The sequence below is a fragment of the Sciurus carolinensis genome, chromosome 4 (assembly GCF_902686445.1).
Source record: "Sciurus carolinensis chromosome 4, mSciCar1.2, whole genome shotgun sequence".
NCBI lineage: Eukaryota > Metazoa > Chordata > Mammalia > Rodentia > Sciuridae > Sciurus > Sciurus carolinensis.
Genome location: NC_062216.1, coordinates 127,286,299 through 127,307,374, shown reverse-complemented (window position 1 = coordinate 127,307,374; position 21,076 = coordinate 127,286,299). Strand labels below are relative to the sequence as shown.

General features: G+C 37.2%; 1 protein-coding gene across 1 annotated transcript; it reads left to right on the top strand.

The window, feature by feature from the left end:
- The first annotated feature begins 10,277 nt into the window (after nt 1-10,277).
- Ifng (interferon gamma) lies at nt 10,278-14,896 on the top strand. Its single transcript, XM_047550571.1, has 4 exons — nt 10,278-10,409; nt 11,483-11,551; nt 11,647-11,829; nt 14,197-14,896. Exons 1-4 carry the CDS (start codon nt 10,296-10,298, stop codon nt 14,329-14,331), a joined length of 501 nt encoding a protein of 166 aa, XP_047406527.1. The 5' UTR covers nt 10,278-10,295; the 3' UTR covers nt 14,332-14,896.
- The last annotated feature ends 6,180 nt before the right edge of the window (nt 14,897-21,076 follow it).

Sequence of the window (21,076 nt, the reverse complement as noted above, 5' to 3'; positions counted from 1 at the left end):
GGGCAGGCTTATTGGATAAAAGCCTCTCGGGACCTGATTGAAGTCAAGCGAGAAAAAAAAAACAGTTTCATGTAATAATAGGTGTAACCACCTCTCCATCACCTTTACTGATAAGGGAAGGCAGGATAAACAGTGGATGAGAACCCGATCCTGGGGGTTGCGCCTATATGCTGAGGGACCTGATATGGGGATAGTGTTCACTGTTCGGATGGTTATAAAGTTTTTCACCCAGCCCTTAGGGCCTAACCTTATTTTACACCCTCCGGCCCAAAGAGTTCCAGTCATTCCCCCCACTGGAGGTCCGAAAATTATTAAATTAGTTACTAGCCTCCCAAATACCCCACAACTGACCACCCACTCCTTAAGTACCCCCTACTTAAGAACTAACCAACCCCATACACAGTCAATTGTGGATTCAATTCTAACGGAAGCTCATCCCCTTCTGAGCCTTTTGTCTCGGTCCTTCCTAGTGCTCAATGCCACCTATCCCAATTGGACCAGGTCCTGCTGGCTCTGCTATGACACTGTTCCCCCTTATTATGAGGGAGTAGCAGTGCAAGCGCATGTTACTACCTCCACCCAGCTCCAGGATTGCCGCTGGTGATCTACACAGTCCCTAACCCTAGAACAAGTGTCAGGGCAAGGGCTCTGTTTAGGAGCAGTGCCCTATGCCAGCCGATCCCTCTGTCGTTTGACATGGAAAATCCAACCGGAGGAAGAGAATTCTTTTATAATCCCCCACAACGATATTTGGTGGGCTTGCTCCTCTGGACTCACCCCCTGCGTCCACTGGAGTGTGTTAAAACAGTCAAAGGATTACTGTGTTCTAGTCAGATTGGTTCCGCGGCTAATTTACCATGAGTACAAAAGTTTTATGACCTTGATTGAACAAGGATGGGGCCTAAAACAGAAACTTGTTCGGAAAAAAAGAGAACCTATTACCACATTAACTCTTAGTCTGCTGCTCGGAGCTAGCTTGGGAGGGTTAGGAACTGGAGTAGCTTCCTTAGTTACTCAGAACAGATATTACTCTAATCTAAGAGCAGCAATAGATGCAGACATGGAGCGGTTGGAAGATTCCATCTCGCATTTAGAACAATCTTTAACCTCCCTAGCTGAAGTGGTCTTACAAAACAGAAGAGGTTTGGATTTAATATTCTTACAACAAGGGGGCTTGTGCATAGCCCTGGGAGAAGAATGCTGTTTTTATGTAGATCACTCTGGAATAATTAAAAATAACATGGCAAAAGTAAGAGAAGGACTAGCAAACAGAAAGAAAGAACGGGAAGCTAGCCAGAACTGGTTTGAATCCTGGTTCAATTTTTCCCCTTGGTTAACTACTCTGGTGTCCGCTATGATAGGACCCCTATTGTTGTTGTTACTAACCTTAACTGTAGGACCTTGTATAATCAATAAGTTAATTGCTTATGTTAAGAATAGAATAAATACAGTGCAGCTAATGGTGCTAAAAGCCCAGTACCAGCCCATTAAGCAGCAGGAATTAGAACAATAGAGACCCAAGATTGGCTCTCTAAATGTTCTTGGGAAGGGGGAATGTTGAGAGCAGGGTTGCCTCAAGGACAGACAGGACTGCAGGGCCCCTGTTCTTACCAAGGTTATTAAGAGATAATTGTCCAAGGAATGTGCAGCTGCCTGGAGACCTTATCCGTCAAGGACGAGAGCAGGGCCTAGCCCCGACTCAGCTCCTGAATAGTTCACCTGTTCCCTCCCCCCTTCTTCCTCTAGGACCGTCCAGTTCTGGCCGGACCCAATGAAAATCAAATAGATTGACCGGACCCAACCAGGGGAGGTTTAGCTGTTCGAATGTTAGCCAATTAGAAGAACACTGTAAAACTGCTTGCTTTTCCTTATAAAAACCCTGCTGACGAGGGCTCGGGGCCTCTCTCCTAGCGTCGTTGATTAAGGACGCAGAGGACCGGGTTCGAACTCGCTAATAAATGACTCTTTGCTGCTTGCATTGATCGTGGTCTCTGGTGGTCCTTGTGGGGTCTCAAGCCTTTGGGCACAACAGCTCAGTGGTAAAGTGCATCTGGGTTCAATTTCCAGTATATAAAAGAAAAATACTTACACTGAATTTTTCCCATTTCAGATGGTATCTATAAACTTCCTACAATAAAACATTATGATTTACTTACACACACACACTCACACACATCACTTTATCTTTCAACCCATCTATTGCATTTTAAACTTAAGTTACAGCTTTAAGTTCCACGTGCTTTCTCTTTGAATTCTTTCATTCGAGGTCTCTCTCTCTTAAATTTCCCCTCTGTATTGTTTTTTTCTTCTGCCTTACTGCTGTTACCTTCAAGTTTATTTTTCTATGTTTCTTTTTGAACTTCATAATCAATCCTAAAGTATTTTCTGAAGGGCATTTTGGCCATGGTGTATTGTTGTGTTGTGTAATTGAGTCCTGTTTGTTGGATTTGGTATACTACATGCATAAATGGAGATTCTTGACTTACAAGTCTTCAGGTAGGGAGATGCTTGAAATATGAATTTCCTTGGGAGAAACCCTGTTGGTATATTTAGGACTGACCATTTCCTGGAGAGGAATTCTCTAGTTACCTGCTTGAGGGATACAAACCTGGTAGCATTATGGAAGCCTAGTGATCTCACTGCCCAATATGACAACTTTAATTAACTCCGACTATTATAAGGTTACTCATTTCTTTCTCAGCTGTGTTAGGTATTTGGAACCTTGCTAGAAGGTAAACTTCCAGTCTTTAAACAAGATATAATGGAATGGTGGCCTGATTGAGAGAACTAGAAGGAATCTGACTACATTGTATACATATTTCCAACAAATTGTCCTATTTCCAACCTTGCCCTGAACTTCTTCCTTCATAGATGATGGATATCCCAATTTCCAAATCTTCTGTTGACCTTCAGTGTGACCTTTCCCTTTGTTGAATTCCTCTATTCAGGTACTTGACACAGTAGACAGTGGAGAAATCTACAGTTGAAGTCAACTTGTCTTCTTTCTATCTTCTATAATTTTACTGACATTTGTCATTTGCTATATCTCATTCTTTTTTTTTTTCATTGTCTTTTTAGCATTATTTATGTCTTTACTACTATTTTAGGGGTTCTGAGAGAAAGTAGAGGTAATATGATTCAATGAACCATGTTTTATCTCCTCAAATGTTTGACCACCATTACAGCAGCAAGGGAAGAGAGGACTGGAAGGATTCCCAGGGGTCTATTTTTGTCGTAGCCCAGGAGTGACACACATTACCTCAGCTCAGAGTTGATTGGCCAGAAAAAAAATCACAAGACACAATTTAACTAAAGGAGGCTGTGATGTGTTTTATTGCCTGTGCTAGGAAGGAGCCTAGATCTGGATATTGGAAGACACTCGTAACATTGACAGAACATTTATTGAAATCGCACTAGACATAATTTAAACTCATCTAATCTTTTGAGACACCTGCTATTTATATCAACTTTTTATAGATGAGGAAACCAAAGTAAAATGAAGCAAGCAACTTATTTAAAATCATCATTGAGAAACAAAATCACGATTGAACATACACAACCTAACTTCAGAAACTTTGGACTTAACCACTAGGTTATTTTGCCTCATTTAGTCAATCCACAAAAATTTATTGGGGAGTGATTTTGTGACAGACACTTGTGTTAGAACACAGCAAAATATGAAGCAATTTGTGTCAAATGCTTATAGTGTTTGCCTATGAGTAGTGAAATTGTAGGTGCTGTTTTTCTTATGTTCTTTTTTTTGGGGGGGGGGTGCTGGGGATTGAACCCAGGAGCACTTAACCACTGAGCCCCAGCCCAGCCCTTTTTTAAATTTTATTCAGAGACAGGATCTCCCTGAATTGCTTAGGGTTTTGCTCAGTTGCTGTGACTGGCTTTGAATTTACAATCCTCTTGCCTCAGCCTCCCAAGCTGCTAGGATTATAGATGTGAGCCACTGCACTGTTTGTTTTTTTCATTTGAAAGATTCTATATAATTTTTTAACTATTTCCATCAAAAAAATTAATGGATGGAAAGTTATTTCAGGTACTTCATGAATAGGTTTGGGAACTGGGGACACTGTAATAATGATGAAGAAAAAACTTAATATGGATTAAGATCACCATGGATTCAGAGTTTCCCTGCCAAGGAATTCTGGGATTTCCTAGGGAAAAATATGAATCTGCCAGTCTGTTGTAAGGAACTTTTATGACAGAGGATAGAGTAGTAAATATCCCTTGGAAAAGAGCCATTCCTGAGGATACCTAGAGAAAAACTCACACCTTGAGATCATTAGGGAAAAAAGTCATATGGCCTGGAGGTTTTGGTATAAGTTCAAAGCATTATTCCTCATCTGTTCTTAAAATTCTATGTATTTTTTAAAGTTTAATTAAAATTTAAAGTTGAAATTTAATCTAGATTGAAAATTTAAGTCATCAGTGAAATCCTCCAACTTTCCTCTCATTCAGAGAATTATTTCTCTTTAAATTCCTGTATAAGTTGTATCCTCTACCTTATGTATCTTTAGAAATGTCTTATAGTTAATCTTATTCATAGAAAAGGAATGTTAGAAATGGAAAGAAATTTATCATTTGCTGGATCTAACTTCATTTTAAAGATGAGGTAGTTGAGGTGTCTGGCATGGGTAAAGGCTTTGCTCAAAAATCCCACATCCTATCAGTAGCAGGTCTTAGGAACAGAGTTTGGGACTCTTTCTTTTAGGCCAAAGTTCTTTCCCTTATATTACTTTGCACATTATATTTTTTTTCTCAAATACAGATTTTCTTGGAGGAAGAGATCACGTCTTTTACTTTTTTGTAACAGAATTGAAGTAACTCACTGAGAAATCTAAGAGGCATGGCAAACAAGTAATCCTTTGCTTCAAGAGTACAAAATGGGTGATGAAATCCTGATGAGGTAGTATGTATGGTGATTTCAGTTTTAATATCTATTAGTAGCTGGATATAATGGGGTAGAATGTCATGATTTATTGGTGACATCTATTATTAGTATAAGGGAATGTATACTTGTCAGAAATGTGGGTTTTTTTCTCTTACTAATAACAAACAAGTCCTTTTAACCCTATATAAGAATATACACGGAGAAGAGAAAGAGAATCTGGATCTGTATCCAGTAACTGGAGCAGGGGATTAACTCTAGCTATCCACACGTAAATACATGCTCCCACCAAATTCTCTCACTATAGCTTATTTGTAAACCCCTGAGGCTATGGGCAGGTAGTAGGTGTTCAATGAGGACATACTAACTGATTGTAATTAGCATATAAACAAATACTTTCACCACAAAGCTTTCATTTTTCTTTGGTAATGCTATGACAAGTACTTAGTAGGTAATTTAAAATTTCTTAAGGAACAAAAACATGACATGTGAAGCAGGACCACAAATCTCTAGATTTCAATGCACAACCTCATCTGATATAAAATTGAGAATATTATAAATTGATGATTGTACTGCAGAAGTATAATGTGTTCTATATTCTTCGATCCATACTTCAAAGTTGCCCAACCAGCCCAAAAGAAAAAGGGGAATTCAGAAAACTCTCCTTTAACATACAGGATTTTATGTGTCAAACCGTGGGGAAAATCTGACTCCGTGTGGACTTCCATTGTATATGTCACAAGCTTCTTCCGAAGGTTTGGCTCACATGGCGTCATGAGTTCCAGGAGCCAACAGAGCGTGGGAGCATGGATCCGATATTGACTCATTCTGAGTGGAAGAAATCAGCACCAAAGTCTGGATGAGATCATTTGGTTGTGAGTGCTAGGGAAGTAACTGCTGATCACAGAGGAAAAGGGTAACCAATGTGTAAGTTATATCTGACTACCTACTCTGTTCATATAGGTAGCACGAGATATGCTTGAAATCTTGCTGATGCCTAAAGCATAACCATAGCCAGTTTTCAGAAAGAAAGTCTAGCTGAAGAGAAAAAAGAAAGTTTTCTGCCCCTCTGTTTTAGTAATATTGTCACACCTTGGCTCCTGGTGGCTTTGTAAAACTTTTAAAGGATATCTTGGTGGTGGATTTTTCTGCATTCTCATTATTGGTAGAACCAGCAAAGTGTGAAACCTCTAGTTTGCATGTATAACATGAGGTGTTTTACAGGCAGAAAAGAGAGAGAAATTTCTTTGTTTGCAGGTTGACAAGACAGGAAAAGATCACAAGGATATACTATTATACTAACAGCATTCTGAACTAAAGAATCATAAAATCATAAATGAAAACCTGATAGAAGATCCAGCCTGGGATGCAGATGAGCTACATAATTTGCAGGAACCAGTGTACAACTGTGGGGTCTTTGTTAAAAAATTATTAAGAATTCCAAGATGGTGACAACAGAGCATTAAATCAAATATGGGTTTTTCCATGTTCAAGGTCCTGACAGACTGCATAGTTTGCATGCCCATGAAGTTCAGTCTGCTGGGATGGTGGCTCAATAATTTCAAAACCTTTATTCTCAGTTTTTACTATTTTTTTAAGGAACGAAAGTGTATCTACTGTCTCACAAATTCTCTGGGGAGAAATCCTAGGAAACAAAGCTTAAACTTAATTACTTGAACTCACATATCTAGCATAATTAGGGGCACATACAATAATTTATTGGATAGTGGGTGAATGTAAACACATCACTTTGTTTCTCTGGGTCTTGATTTAAAGATCTATAAAGTGAAGAGATAGACCACAGACAATCTCAATAATTTCATAATTCTGTGCTTGGTCAAGAGATCAAGAATCATTAGATTTTGATTTTAGCCATGTGGTTACTACCTCTAAGCATTTGGTCATATCATAAACATATTCTCAATATGTATTTATAATTTTGAACAGGCATTCTCAAATTAGAAGTGCTAGGGCTACATATAATTCTTTATTATGGATTCCACTATTCTTAACTCCTCTCTCCCAACACTACATTCCAGTGGATGAATCAAGAAGTAAATAGAACAATTTTTTGCCCTTTCCAGAAATTTGGAATATTCCATCCAGTGACTCAGCATTTACTGATTGGTTACCTGGAAGGTACTGAGTGCCTACTGTGTGTCTCAAGGCTTTGACACACATCACTGTGTTGCCCTACAAACACATTCTCTGGATCATAATTTTCGCAGAGAATAAGAAAAGAGCTTTGTGTGCAGCATTGAAATTTCTACACTCTTCACATGCTTAACATGAACCTCTCATCTTATAGATAAGTTTTGATTTTGTTTGTTCTTTGGAAATATAGATCCTCAAAGACCTTTCTGGCTTTTTAAAAAACAAAAAATAATACAAGGAAATGTCCCAGTCATAAAGGACATATAGCTTCATATTTCTAACATTATTAATAAACCACACAGCAAAGAAAACAATTAAGAATGTGAAGAGAACCTATAGAATAGGTTTGATAGTTACTCTTCTGATGGAGAATTAATATCTAGAAAATGTAATGAACTAAGAAGACTTAATGCCAATAAAACAATAACTCAATCTATAAATGGGCAAATGAACTAAACAGACAATTCTCAAAAGAAGAAATACAAATAGCCAATAAATATATGAAAAAAGTATTCAACATTTTTAGCAATTAGAAAAATGTAAATCAAAAGTTCACTGAGATTTTATCTCACTCTAGTTAGAATGACATTCATCATGAATACAAATAATAATAAATGCTGGAAAGGATGGGGCAACAGGAATATTTTTATACTGTTAGTGGAATTGTAAATTAGTAAACAACTATGGAAATCAGAATAGAGGTTCCTTAAAAGACTAGGAATGGAACCACCATATGGCTCAGCTATATCGCTTCTCTATCTTAAAGAATTAAAGGCATCATACTATAGCAATATATGCACACTCGTGTGTAGCACCCGAATCATGGAAACAGCCTGGGCATCCATCAATGAATGAATGGATAAAAAAATGTGGTATATATACACAATTGAGTTTTATTCAGCCATAAAGAAGAAAAGAAATTATATCATCTTCAGGGATATGGATGGACCTTGAGAGCATTACATTAAGTAAAATAGGCCAAAATTAGAAAGTCAAGGGTTATATGTTTTCTCTCATATGAGGAAGTTAGAGAGAAAAAGGAAAAGAAAGGTGAGAATGGATCTCATGAAAATGGAAGGGAGACCAAGAAAATAGAGGAAAGGGCCCAGGAGGAAGGAGGAGGGGAGTAAAAGGGAAAATCCTGGGGAATAATATTGACCTAATTATATTGTTGTAGCATATATATATATATATATATGCTATATATATAGCATATATATATATATATATAGCATATATATATATATATATATATATACACACACACACACATATATACACATATCTTGCAATGAATCCCACTATTATGTATAATTATCATGCTTCAATAAAAATATGGAAAAAATAAACTAAAAAAATTCTTATTTAGTTAAGAAGTAGTTTGGCTTAGGCCTGATTGCATTGGGATTATAATTTGAGAGTATGTAACTCAGAATAAATCCTTAAGCAAACATTCAAATATCCATTTATTCAGTGCTGCCTGTGAGTAAATTTCTATGCTGAAATGTTTTAGGGAAAAATGATGTCATAGAAACAATGGATTTTAAGAAACTCATTGAACATGGAAAAATATATGACTAACTAACTCTCCTTTTCTGATGAATCAAAAACAAAAATAGAGTGTAAACCAAATGTTAAACCAGTATGGAGATTGTGAGATTAATTTTAAGTAAGATAATTTTGGGAAAACTCATGGAGATGATATTTAGGCTGGGACTGGATGATTTGGTACCAGTCTGAGGGGCTCAGATGAAGGGAAAGGGAATGCAAGGTCAAAGATACTGTATGAGCAAAGTTCAGAGTATGCTTTTTCTTTTAGGAATGACTAGTCATTCCACATGCCTGAATTATATTAGTTAACTTTAGTTGAGTGATTACTATACATGGAGAAAATTCTTTTCACTTCATATGTATTATCTGATCTAATTTCAACTGAAGTTAGGAAGGAGACACACTATTATCAAGCCCATCTTATACATAAGGAAACTGAGTAATAGAAGATTTAAGGCATTTACTCGGTGTCCCAGAGCTAGATGGAGTCAGGACTGAAGTCTGCACCCATAACCACCTTACTTTAATGTACACAGTACAGGGCAAGTTGGATTGTAACAAAAGAGTGGAGGGCCTTCTGCACCATCTTGAAGTGTTGTATTTTTTTTTTTTTTAATAAAAACTACCAAGGGACGAGGAGGAATTTCTATTTTTTTTTTTTAATTTGAGAGGAAAAAATAGATAAAAACCTGCTCTGTTATTAATGAACAATTGATTGTCTCAGGCTATGTTGTTCAACAGAGTACCCTGTAGCTACATGTAACTATTGTGCCTTCAAAATATGGCTAGTGCAAATTGAGGTGTGTTGTGTGTACCAGATTTTAAGGATTTAGTGTGACAAAAGTATGTGAAATATCCTCTTAATCAAGAATATTGATTTTTATTGAAATGGTACCTTGGTTTAAATACAACATTTCAACAAACTTATTTTTGCATTTTTTTTTACTTTTATTAATGGGGCTACTAGATAATTTAAATTCACCTATGTGACTTGTATTATAATTCTATTGGGCAATGTTGACCTAGGGCAATTTGAAACTTCTGGTGGATATTTCACTAACCAACTCTAATGAAGGACTTCCTCACACATTGGTTTTCTTTAACCATATTCTTTCCTTGCTTTCTGGTCATTTGCAAGAAAAATTTTAAAAGGCTCCCCCTTTGTAAGGTTTGAGAGGCCCTAGAATTTCCTTTTTCACTTGTTCCCAACCACAAACAAAGATCAATGTGCCCTGTGGATGAGGAGTTAACATTTTACAAGGGTAAAAGGGGTGGGGGATGCAAAAAAATTTCCAGTCCCTGAATGGTGTGAAGTAAGAGTGCTTTCAAAGGATCCCACAAGAGTGGCGCAGGTGGGCACAATGGGTCTGTCTCATAGTCAAAGGACCCAAGGAGTTGAAAGGAAACTCTAACTACAACACCAAAATGCCACAAACCATAGTTATTAATACAAACTAACTAGCATCCCTGCCTATCTGTCACCATCTCATCTTAAAAAACTTGTGAAAATACGTAATCCTGATGAGACTTCAATTAGGTATAAATACCAGCAGCAAAAGGAGAGGCAGTACATTGTTCTGATCATTTCAGATCAGCTATTAGGAGAGAAAGATCAGACAAGTCCTTTGGATCTGATCGGATTAATACAGAAGCTACTGATTACGATATCGTTGGCCTAACTCTCTCCGAAACAATGAAATACACAAGTTATTTCTTGGCCTTTCAGCTCTGCATCATTTTGGGATCTTCCAGCTGTTACTCCCAAGCCTCAATTAATAAAGAAATAGAAAATTTAAAAGAATATTTTGTAAGTATGACCTTTTCATAATGCTTGTTTGTCGCTGAAAATGACTGAATGTTGACTTGTACTTGTGTCTGGTAGGCTGTCATCTCTAGTCCAGAGTCATTTTGAGAAGATGTGGTATTTTGCTAATAGTTGACAGATGTTTCTTGACTAAATAATTTAGATTTTGCTTTAACCCTCTGCTCAATTTGCTATAGAGACTTAGAGGGGATTCATGAATATGAATCTTCCAAAAGCATAACTGTATTGATAATTTTATGATGAGAATCTAATCAAGGTTTTTTTGGTTTTGTTTTGTGATGGGAATTGAACCCAGGGCCTCGTGCATGCTAGGCAAGCACTCTATCATGAGTCACATCCCCAGCCTCCATTAAGTTGTGATAAAGCAAGCAGGTCTATATTAAAAAAAAAAAATGATTGACCATAGTTTCTGATTTCTCAAACTCTTATGAAAATGGCAGTAAAAGGTCATGGTTAGCCCTAAAAGCAGTAATAGGAAACTATCTGTTAAAATTAAAGAAGGTGAAGTCCTCAAAAATTTGGCATAAAAATGTCTCTTACACATGTTTTCTTTTTCCAAAAAATGATTTCGGAATTCTGCTGTTCCATCTATATGACCTATGAATTATACCTTCAGTCAGTCACTAACTGAGACTTTCTTGGAGTTATTATTCTGGCTTAGGAATTTTTAAACTTTTTGGTTTATGAATTTTTAAAATTTTATTTATGATTAATAAAATTTTTTTTTGCATTTTAAATAATTTATTTATTTCTCCCAAAATTAGCTATTGTAATTATAGTTATTATATTGCTCAAACATTCACAATTGATTTTTATTCTTACCATGTAAATCAGACCTCTTTTTCACACACACCTATTTGAAGCTGTTTAAAGCTGACATAGTAAAACTGTAAATGAGGGAACTGATAGATGTTAGAGAAAACTATACCATAGGGGGGCAGTATATTATAGTGTGATGACTTTGCAGTTTTTGTTTTTGTTTTTAAGTAGGCTTGAAAATACTTTTAGGATAATTTATGAACAAATTATCAATCAATTTTCCTTTCTTTTCTCAGAATGCAAGTACTTCAGATGTGGGAGATGGGGAGCCTCTTTTCTTGGATATTATGAATAACTGGAAGGAAGTAAGTTGAACATTCCCATTTGGCTGGTTTTCCTGTTATTTATTTTCTGATGGCTAAACTAACATCATCCTCTCTTCGTGCTCTTTTCTCTCAAGGAGAGTGACCAAAAAGTAATTCAGAGCCAAATTGTCTCTTTCTACTTCAAACTCTTTGAACACTTAAAAAACAACAAGATCATCCAAAAGAGCATGGACACCATCAAGGAGGACCTGATTGTTAAGTTCTTCAATAGCAGTGTCAGCAAACTGGAGGACTTCTTAAAGGTGTCTCAAATTCAGGTGAGACTATTTCAATTCTTTAATTTCATTTGCAGACTATTTCATTGTCAGAAAATAGAAATTAGTTACTTAAAAGCTGGCAAAATCTGTGATTTGAACCTCTGACTGAAACTCCTCCTTACTCATTCCACACATGCTTTGGGTAACTATCAAATCAGTGTGTGGAATCATTTAACTGTATCATTTCGAGAAACACAGGCATTAAAACTATGGTGCAAGGAGGTGAATAGATAAATCCAGACAGGAAGGAGTAGGTGAAGCCATACCAAGGAGTATGGAGAAGCAGGTCTCTCTTTGCACCTTGTTCATGTGATGGAAATTCTCTTACTTTGGATGGAAGGCTGCTTGTCTTAGTGGAAAGACATGTGGGAGTGAGTGAGAAGATTTTTGTTCTCCTCCCAACTTGGCCACTAAGCAACTGTGACCTCAGATGAATCACATGTCTGGCTGGTGCTCCATTTCCCCATATTGAGAGGAACTTGTTATGTTCACTACAAAAGTTCTATGATCTCCTTTTCTCTAAAATTCTACAATGATGTGGTTAGAAGATGAAAATGAGAGAGGAGAGAGCTATAGCTTTTGAGGAGCCACCAGGTGATCATGCTGTAGTCTCTGGTTAACATCTCAGATTATGCAGCCTAACTAGAAGTGAGAATATTTACTGCTTGTTTTTAGTGGGGAAAAGGGATAGAAGTTACACCTTTTGAGAGGTTGTTTGATTAACTTTCATATATTAAAATATCTCAGCTAGAGAAATCCTTAGGCTCCTAAGTGTTATCTCATGAAATTGTCTTGGATCTTTAAATTATGGCAATTTAAAAGCATAAAGACAACTTTAAGGTATAAAGACAAATCATGTTTTCTAAAACTTTATCTAGAAGACAAAAGCCTCGAGGATCCTTTGGCTTTGACTTTAAAATCAATGGTCTTGAGCAAGAGGGACAGAAGTCTTGCTATGAGTTCTGCTCTTAGAATTTGTGCAGAGTTTTCACTGTAGTTGGGTTTGCTTCTCACCGGGTTCATGTAGCTTTCAGGAACTGAAGGAGAGATGGAACCAGTTTTCCTTGGGCCACAGGCTAGAGACTGAGAAAGCACTTGTTCCTAACCCATACCCTGACTTGTTTAATCTTGAATCCAAGTTTCTTAGATTCTTGGTGATGATTTGTACACTTGGAATTTTTGAATTTTTTTTTTTGCCACTACAATGCATAGGTGGTAGAATTTTTTTTTTCCTATTCTAGTATTTGGTTCTTGAAAAGTGAGAAAAATCTCTGGGTTTCATCTTTCTGGAATCTTCAAATCTCCTATTTCATACTGGGCAATACTGAGTGAGATCTTAACCACCATCCCTTGCTCAATTGTGAGCATGTATTAGGCATGTTATGCCCTTTAATAATTAGTCTGTAGACTAGATACCCCCTAGTCACCCTTGGGAATAGTGTTTCCAGCATTAGAAAGAAATGGAGTGGCAGAGAAAAGATGAAAATAAGTGTTTTTCATTTTATTAATTATGAAATCATCCAAATGGCTCTATTGGTTAGTATAAAATCAAATAGTGTAATTAGCTGGTGTAGAAGACAGGGTATAGTGAAAATTGTTGCAAATTCTAATTTCAAATGTTCTATATAAGTAAATCATTTGTTGCCATGTGAGCACAACTGCCATTTATTATTAATCCCATTCTGGAAATGGTAACACTGACCATCTGTTTTGAACTTGGTGTTTTACAAAGGAATTAAAATATATTAGTAGCTCTCATACTGCGGTGGGTGTCAGAATCACCTGGGGCATCAGTGACTGGGCAAGAGCAAGGTGTTCTTCTTCAAGCTCCAGTCTTTAAGTTCTTTGTTAGGTCTCCAGGTCAGTCTGCTATCCACCCAGAGTGAGAAACTGTGGTTTATAGGATCTCATCTGATATGTACAGCAAAGACAGATCAAGGTGTAAGGTGACAGAATTAGTAGACTGATGGTCATCTCAACAATCTCTTCTGTTTAGATGAGAAAACAGAGGTTCACAAAGGTTAAGTAACTGGCTCAGAGTTACTACATGAGCAGGATTCAATCCCTCCTTTTTGTTTTAAGACTACTTCCAGTCTTTCTTTACTAAATAATTTTGAGAATTCTGTAGCAATAAAATTAGAGATATATGATGTAACCCACCATAATTTTGCACAACTATCAATTCAGTTATTCTTTTAGCCTTAATGGTGGAAGAAGTTAATAAGGTAGATTAAGATAATATATTGCTAATCAGAATCATCTTTTTAACAATGAATAATTCCATTTTCAGTGACCATGATGTTAAAAGGAGAATAATCTGATGGTTTGTATGCCTGAAATTAATTTTGCTGTGTTCTTTCCCATTAGGTAAATGACCTGCAGGTCCAGCGCAAAGCAATCAGTGAGCTCTTCAAAGTGATGAGTGATCTGTCACCAAGATCTACCCTAAGGAAGCGAAAAAGGAGTCAGTCTTCGATTCTGGGTCGGAGAGCATCCAAATAACAGTCCTTATGCCTGCAATATTTGAATTTTAAAATCTAAATCTATTTATTAATATTTAACATTATTTATATGGGGAATATATTTTTAGACTCATCAAAAAAGTATTTATAATAGCAACTTATGTAATGAACATGAATATCTATGTATTAATTATATGTATTATTTATAATTCCTGTATCCTGTAACTATTTCACTTTACCCTTTATTGTTTCTGAAAAATTAGGGAAGAGTATGTGATTAAAAGTCTTTATCTCAGGGAAGGGACCATCTAAACAGCTGACCTAAGTAAGACCCTGTGGGTTGTGCATTTATTTATACAAGGAACTCTTATACATGAAATGGTACCATCCAGTTACTGCCTATTTAAGAACATGTCTGCATTCTGAGCCACTGCTTTAATGGCACATCAGACAGCACTTGAATGTGTCGGGTGATGTGACCCATGTCCTGATAACATTGGCATCTCAAGAGATTTCACACCTGGTGCTTCTGAATATCGTTGACAACTGTGACTGCACCCAAATGTAAAGTAACTCACTTGTTCAGTTTATCAATACCTAATGTATCTGAATAAAGCATAATTCCACAACTATTCATGCTGCATCAGACTTTTTTCTAAGTGAGGACTGGGGTGATTGAACTGAATACTATTTAATGGAAAGAAGAAAGTCACTTTTAGCTGTGGAAATCTTGGAGTAGCATTAGGCCCCATCAAATATTTCTCTCCACTGGCATTTTGTTGGTTTTCACTGTTCCACCTGTTTGAATGATCTTCCCAAGGTGTAGGTTTAATTATGTCATCATGAAATTCAGTTTCTGTTATGAAAAGAATCTGCTTAGCTTGGTACACAGAGATTTATTCTACCCCATCTTCCATCTCCCATCTACCATGGGCAAATACTATTGGGTGTGGAACAGTGAGTGTTAGTTCTAGGGAGAGACCTAGATTGGAATTTGGGCTACGCCATTGCAAGTAGAGTGACCTTTAACGAATTATTTATATTCTCTAAGCTTCAGTATCCTTGTCTGAAAAAGAGAAATAATTATGTCTTCCTCCTAATATTGTAGTTAAGAGTTCATTCTATCATTTAAAAAGCATTTACTGGGGCACATACTATGTGCCTAGCAGCTTCATATACCTTAGTCAACAAAAATAGACAAGAATCCCTGCTCTTGGGGAATTTGGAATAGAGCAAATGGGAGATGGACCATAAACAAAATACTACGTAAGTAAATTGCACTGTATGTTAGAAAATGATTGGTGCCATGGAAAAAAATACAAAGTCGAGCAGGATGGGGAATTGGGAATACTGTAAGTTGGGTGGGTGGGTGGTTGAGAAGCTTAAATAGACTGAGTATAGTTGATCTCATTGAAGAGAAAACATTTGAGGAAGACCTGTCAGGGAGGAGCCCACTTGCATTCCAGATGAGAGGACTATTCTTGCAAAGACTGAGGTAGAAAATTATCTGATGGTAAAAGAAAAACTGGAAGACCAGTATGGTGGTCCCAAAACACGGAAGAGAAAAAATGGCCATCACTCAAGGAAGGTGCAGGGGAAGGAACCAGTGTCCTTAGTGGAGAGCTCCTGTAACTTGTGTAACAGGAAGTTGTGGATATGATGAATTTGGTTAGTTCTGGACTACAAATTTCAGATAACCCAGTGAGTTGATACATAACATGTCATAAAAGGAAATGTACATGGGAGTGTGCTGTAGGTTTGGACTTTGGACAAAAACTGACATGAACAAGGATAATAGAGATAATAAAATTATTTCTGGTGGCTTTGGAACTTAGTGGTGACAAGATTGAGAAAGGTTAGGTATCTGGAGCTTCTGTCTCAACAATTTCACTTAACCCTCCTACAATAGCTGAATTAAGTGAAATAGTTCATGTGAAGGAATCAATTTAGTCCTTAACAATAATCAGTGCTATGTTGATTATTGGGTAGCTGACAGTGCATTAGAGTTGATTCCAAAACTTTTAAACCTTTGAAGAGGCAAGATAAAAAACTTTAGGCTAATTTTGGCATAACTGTAACTGATATGAGATGCTGTTGGGGTCTCTCCTCTTATTGGTGTAAGATTGATTGATGCAGACTTAAAGATGTCTACAGATGGAGGGCTACTGTGAGGTTGTCTTTGTCTGGACTATAGAACCAGACCATACCTCTGGGGAGGGGATTAGAAATTCTTGCTCTCAATCATTTTAGGAAGTAATTAATGATAGAAAATGAAACACCAGGAGGCCCTAGTTTAGGGCTTGATAAAATTCCCCCTTCTTCCTGAGGTTGGTATCAGTTTGGCCCAGATTCTGAGACATGGAGAGATACAAATTGTATTCTGTGGTATCAAGGGTAGCAGAGAGTAAGACAGGGAAAAGGTTCTTTAAGAGAACTTGAGTTGAGACTGGCCTATACAAATAATTACAAAATATTCTCTATACCATATGCTACTTTTTAAATGCACGCACCTAGTTTCTGAAGTGTTGTGGGGTTTATGGGAAGAATAGACTGTGATTTAGACTAAGGGACCTAGGGCATGGCAGTGGCTCCTCTCCCAGAGCCAGCAGGGGCAAGTCACTCCTTAGTCTCAAGAGCATTAGAGGCAGACCAAAGGCCTGGAGTAGGAGAACCTGTAATGTTTAAAGTCCCATCCTCATGACTTTCATAAATAGCAGACATGCCTTGTCAGTGGAGTGATGTTTGGTGATTAGATGACTGGAATTTGAGCATTAAATATTAATGTATTGGGGCTGGGGTTGTGGCTCAGTGGTAAAGCGCTCAACTAGCACGTGTGAGGCCCTGGGTTCGATCCTCAGCACCACATAAAATTAAATAAAGGTATTTAAAAAAATTAATGGATTTCCCTTTTTTTTTTTTCCTCTTCTTTTTACTTTTCCTTTCCCACTCATTCCCATTCTGACAATATAATTCAGAATCAGTTAGGTGCATCAGAGTAAGGTAGGCATCTACAGCTGCCCAGTTTAGGGAGTCAAGTTCTGAGCACAGTATATGAAGGGTGTGTACGCAGGGCAAAACCCGGTGTGGAAGGTGTTAGAACATGAGCACAAGGAGAGTGAGTGTTCAAGAAGGGGCGGGAGAGCATATTAGTTTTCCACTGTGCTTGTGGTAAGCGATCACAAACTTAGCTGCTTAAAACAACTTACATTTGTTATCTAATAGTTTTGAAGGTCAGAAGTCCAAAACCAGGCTCAGTGGGTTAAAATCAAGACACTGACAGAGCTACATTCTTTCTGGAGATTTAAGGGAGAATCTGTCTTGTTGCCTTTTCCAGTGTCTGAAGGCCATGCCCATCCTCCTTCCCCTTCAAAGCCAGCAGTGCAGCACCTTCTGATCTCTCATCCTCTTTCTCTATGGCTCTGATATTCCTGCTTTCCTCTTATAAGGACCCTTGTGATTATATTGGGACCGCTTGAATAATTCAGGATGATGTCTCCATTTCAAGGTTTTCAACTTAATTACATCTGAAAAGTTTGTTTTTCCATATAAAGATACATTTACAAATTCTGAGAATTGGGATGTAGAATACCTTTGGGGAGTCATTATTCTATTTATCATAAAGAGGCAATCTGACAAGAGTAGTCAGAACTTTAGCAAAACAAGGAAAAACAGCCTGGAGTGGGTGCTATGCTGGAGACATGCCAAAAGACACCGCTACTGCTGGCTAGACGTGGAAAAATTTATGCATCCAAATGAACAGTGATAGCAACATTTTTATAACCTGTTGAATATGAAAGGAAACCACAAGTATATAATAAGCTTAAAGTTGGATGAAGAATAGGATATTTACCTAGCTTTGCTTCCTCACTATAAGACATATATTAATCACAAATTTGAAAAGAGTAATTTTATAGTGGAGAAACCTAGAAGACAACACCATATCAATCAAGGAAAAAAAATGCACACTGTTAGTTATGGGGTAAATGAAAATGATGTGCTACCTGGTAGGATGCCATGACATGAACATAATGACACACCCTCTGTGACATTCCTGTGAAAGATGCAGAAAGTTTTAATTGTGAGAAAGAACAAGGAACATACTACAAAGTAGGTGGTCTGTAGCTTTCAGAATATCAACATCATGTAAGTTAAGAAAAGAATGAATAGAGAGGAATAGCTGCTACTGAAGTGGATTACAGATACAGAATAATTAAATGCATTATGTATTTCTGAACTTCATCCTTTTGAAATTAGAGGCATTTTTAGAGCACTTGGTGAAACTTTAATAAAGTCTGAAGATGATATGGGAATAAAATATCAATGTAAGCATCTTGATTTGGACAGCTGTATTGTGGCTATGTGGGAGATATCCTTGCCGGTGGGAAATGCACATGGAAACTTTCAAGGTGATGTGGCATCAAGGCAGCACTCACTTTGAGGTAATTCAGGAAACATCAAGATTTTCCAACTCTCCTGTAAATCTGTGATTGTTTCAAAATAAAAATATGAAGAAGTTACCGTGAAATTATTTCAGAGTTACAGGCTAAATTTTTGAGATACTCCATTACAGTCATACCAGATAATTTAGAATTTCCCATCTTCTACCTGGGGCAAGTTGAATTTTCCAAAGATGACCATACCTATGTACTCACCTTATCCCCAAGCTTTCTGTACAGTGTAACTGACACCCAAGAGGTAGGGATATATCCTTCCACTTAATCATAGGTAGGAGTATGTAACTCCCCCTACCAGTGGAGTGTGTTGGAAGTGAAATTATGTGACTTTTAAGTCAAGGGTGCAGCTTCTCCCTGGCTTTATCTACTCCCACATCCAGGCCACCATTGTACTTCTGGTTCTGTCATCATGTTGAGAGGTTCATACCGTGTGGGGAAGCTACATGTGGACAGTCAAGTCAATAGTCCCAGTGAGGCTTCCAGTCAACCCCAGCATCAATTACCATATTGCTTCTGGCTCCAAGCAATTTTCTACCTATGGTCTCAGTCACTCAAGCTTCTTGTGATTAAAAAACATCATGTCAGACTTATAGAAGACTTATTTTTTAAAAACAAGAATATGTTGGAAAAACTGAAAAATCAATAATGTTTCTTAGTTCTTAGTTCAGAGAACTGAGTTTATAACCAAAATCTGCCCGCTTGGACCAGAAACCACCAGAATCACTAACTGATAAGAATACTAAAATGGTAAATTTGATGAATTGCTGGAGGCTTAGAGTGAACTAGCCTTGGAGTGAGAAACACTTAGGGGATGACATGTCAGTGATTCCTACCCTGTCATGAACTTTATCTATAGAAACCTCACCAGGTCCTAATGGTAAAGATCTGAGAAAGGATCCCTTGAGGTTCAGGCAAGGGGAAGGGTAGAGAAATCCTTGTGAAACAGGTCCAAAAAAAAGGGTTTACTCTCTGGGGGAAAAGACTTCATCAGAATCTTGTACAAGAGCCATGGGAAAGGATCTTCCTCTAACTTCTGCCCCTTCCAGTCTTCCTGTCTCATATAAAGCTATGTAAGAAGAAATGCTTGTGAAGATCACAGCCCTAAGACACAGATCACCCAAAGAGTAAGATTTAGGAGAAAGACTATAAATCCCTCTCCTTTCCACAAACCTCACCATACACCTTAGGGCTTTGGTTATTTACAGTAGATTATAGGTGGAAAGCTTCAAGATACAGACTCTTTCTAAGAAGGAGTACTTAGGGAAACCCAAAGTAAAGAAGAAAGACAAAAGTAAGGACACTAGAGAAGTTCAAAGTCTCTGGAAGGCAAAAAGGGAAGAAAAAAACAGTCTGTAGAAATATAGCAAGCATCAGGACCAGATTCTGACCTGAAATATATTGGAAATATCAGGCAAGAAACTTAAAGTAACTACAATTAATATATTAAGGGCTCTCATGGAAAAAGTAGACAACATGAAAGAACAGATAGGTAATGTCAGCCTAAAGATAAAAATTCTAAGAATCAAAAGGAAGTAGTATAAATCAAAAACACGGCAACAGAAATGAAGACTGCCTTTGATGTGTTTGTCAGTAGACACAACATAGCCAAGAAAAGAATCAGTGGGGGAAATGGGTGACTAGAAACCTCCCATTGTAAAATGCTGAGAAAAACAATGAAAAACAAAACAAAGCAAAAACCCTAACAGAATATCCAAAATCTGGAAGGCAACTTTAAAAGATATAACAAAACTATAGTTCCTCAAAAAGCATTAAGCAAGACAAATTCCCATAAACTACCTTAGGAATGTCATATTCAAACTACAGAAGAACAAAGATAAGAGAAAAAAGTGAGAGAGTGAAAGGAAGAAATCTTACCTATGTCAGAAGTCATGTGTATTAGTTTCCCATTGTGACTGTAACAAATTATCACAAACTTAGTGACTTTAAACAATACAAATTTATTGTTTTACAGTTCTGGAGGTCAAAAGCCCAAAATTAATCTCAGTGGGCTAAAATTAATGTGATGTGTAACTCTGTGTTCCTTCTGGAGACACTAGGAGAAATCTGTTTTTTGCTGTTTTCAATTTCTAAGGCTGCCTGCATTCTTTGGCTCATGGATCCCTTCCTCCATCTTGAAAACCAGAAACATTGGAACGAGTTCCTCTCATGCTCCCATCTCTCTTGCTCTCTCTTTTCTATTTAACTTTTCCACTTACAAGAACACCTACGTTTACATTGGGTCGCAGAGTTAATCAGGATAATTTCCCCATCTGAAGGTCATATGATTATCAACTTTAATTTCATCTCTAACACCAATTCTTTCTGCCATTT

Excerpts from the sequence above, each read along its gene's own strand:
- Ifng (XM_047550571.1), top strand. The coding sequence starts at position 10,296 with ATGAAATACACAAGTTATTTCTTGGCCTTTCAGCTCTGCATCATTTTG. Across the intron at positions 11,552-11,646 it reads TTATGAATAACTGGAAGGAA|GAGAGTGACCAAAAAGTAAT; the intron begins GTAAGTTGAACA and ends TTTTCTCTCAAG. Across the intron at positions 11,830-14,196 it reads TAAAGGTGTCTCAAATTCAG|GTAAATGACCTGCAGGTCCA; the intron begins GTGAGACTATTT and ends CTTTCCCATTAG.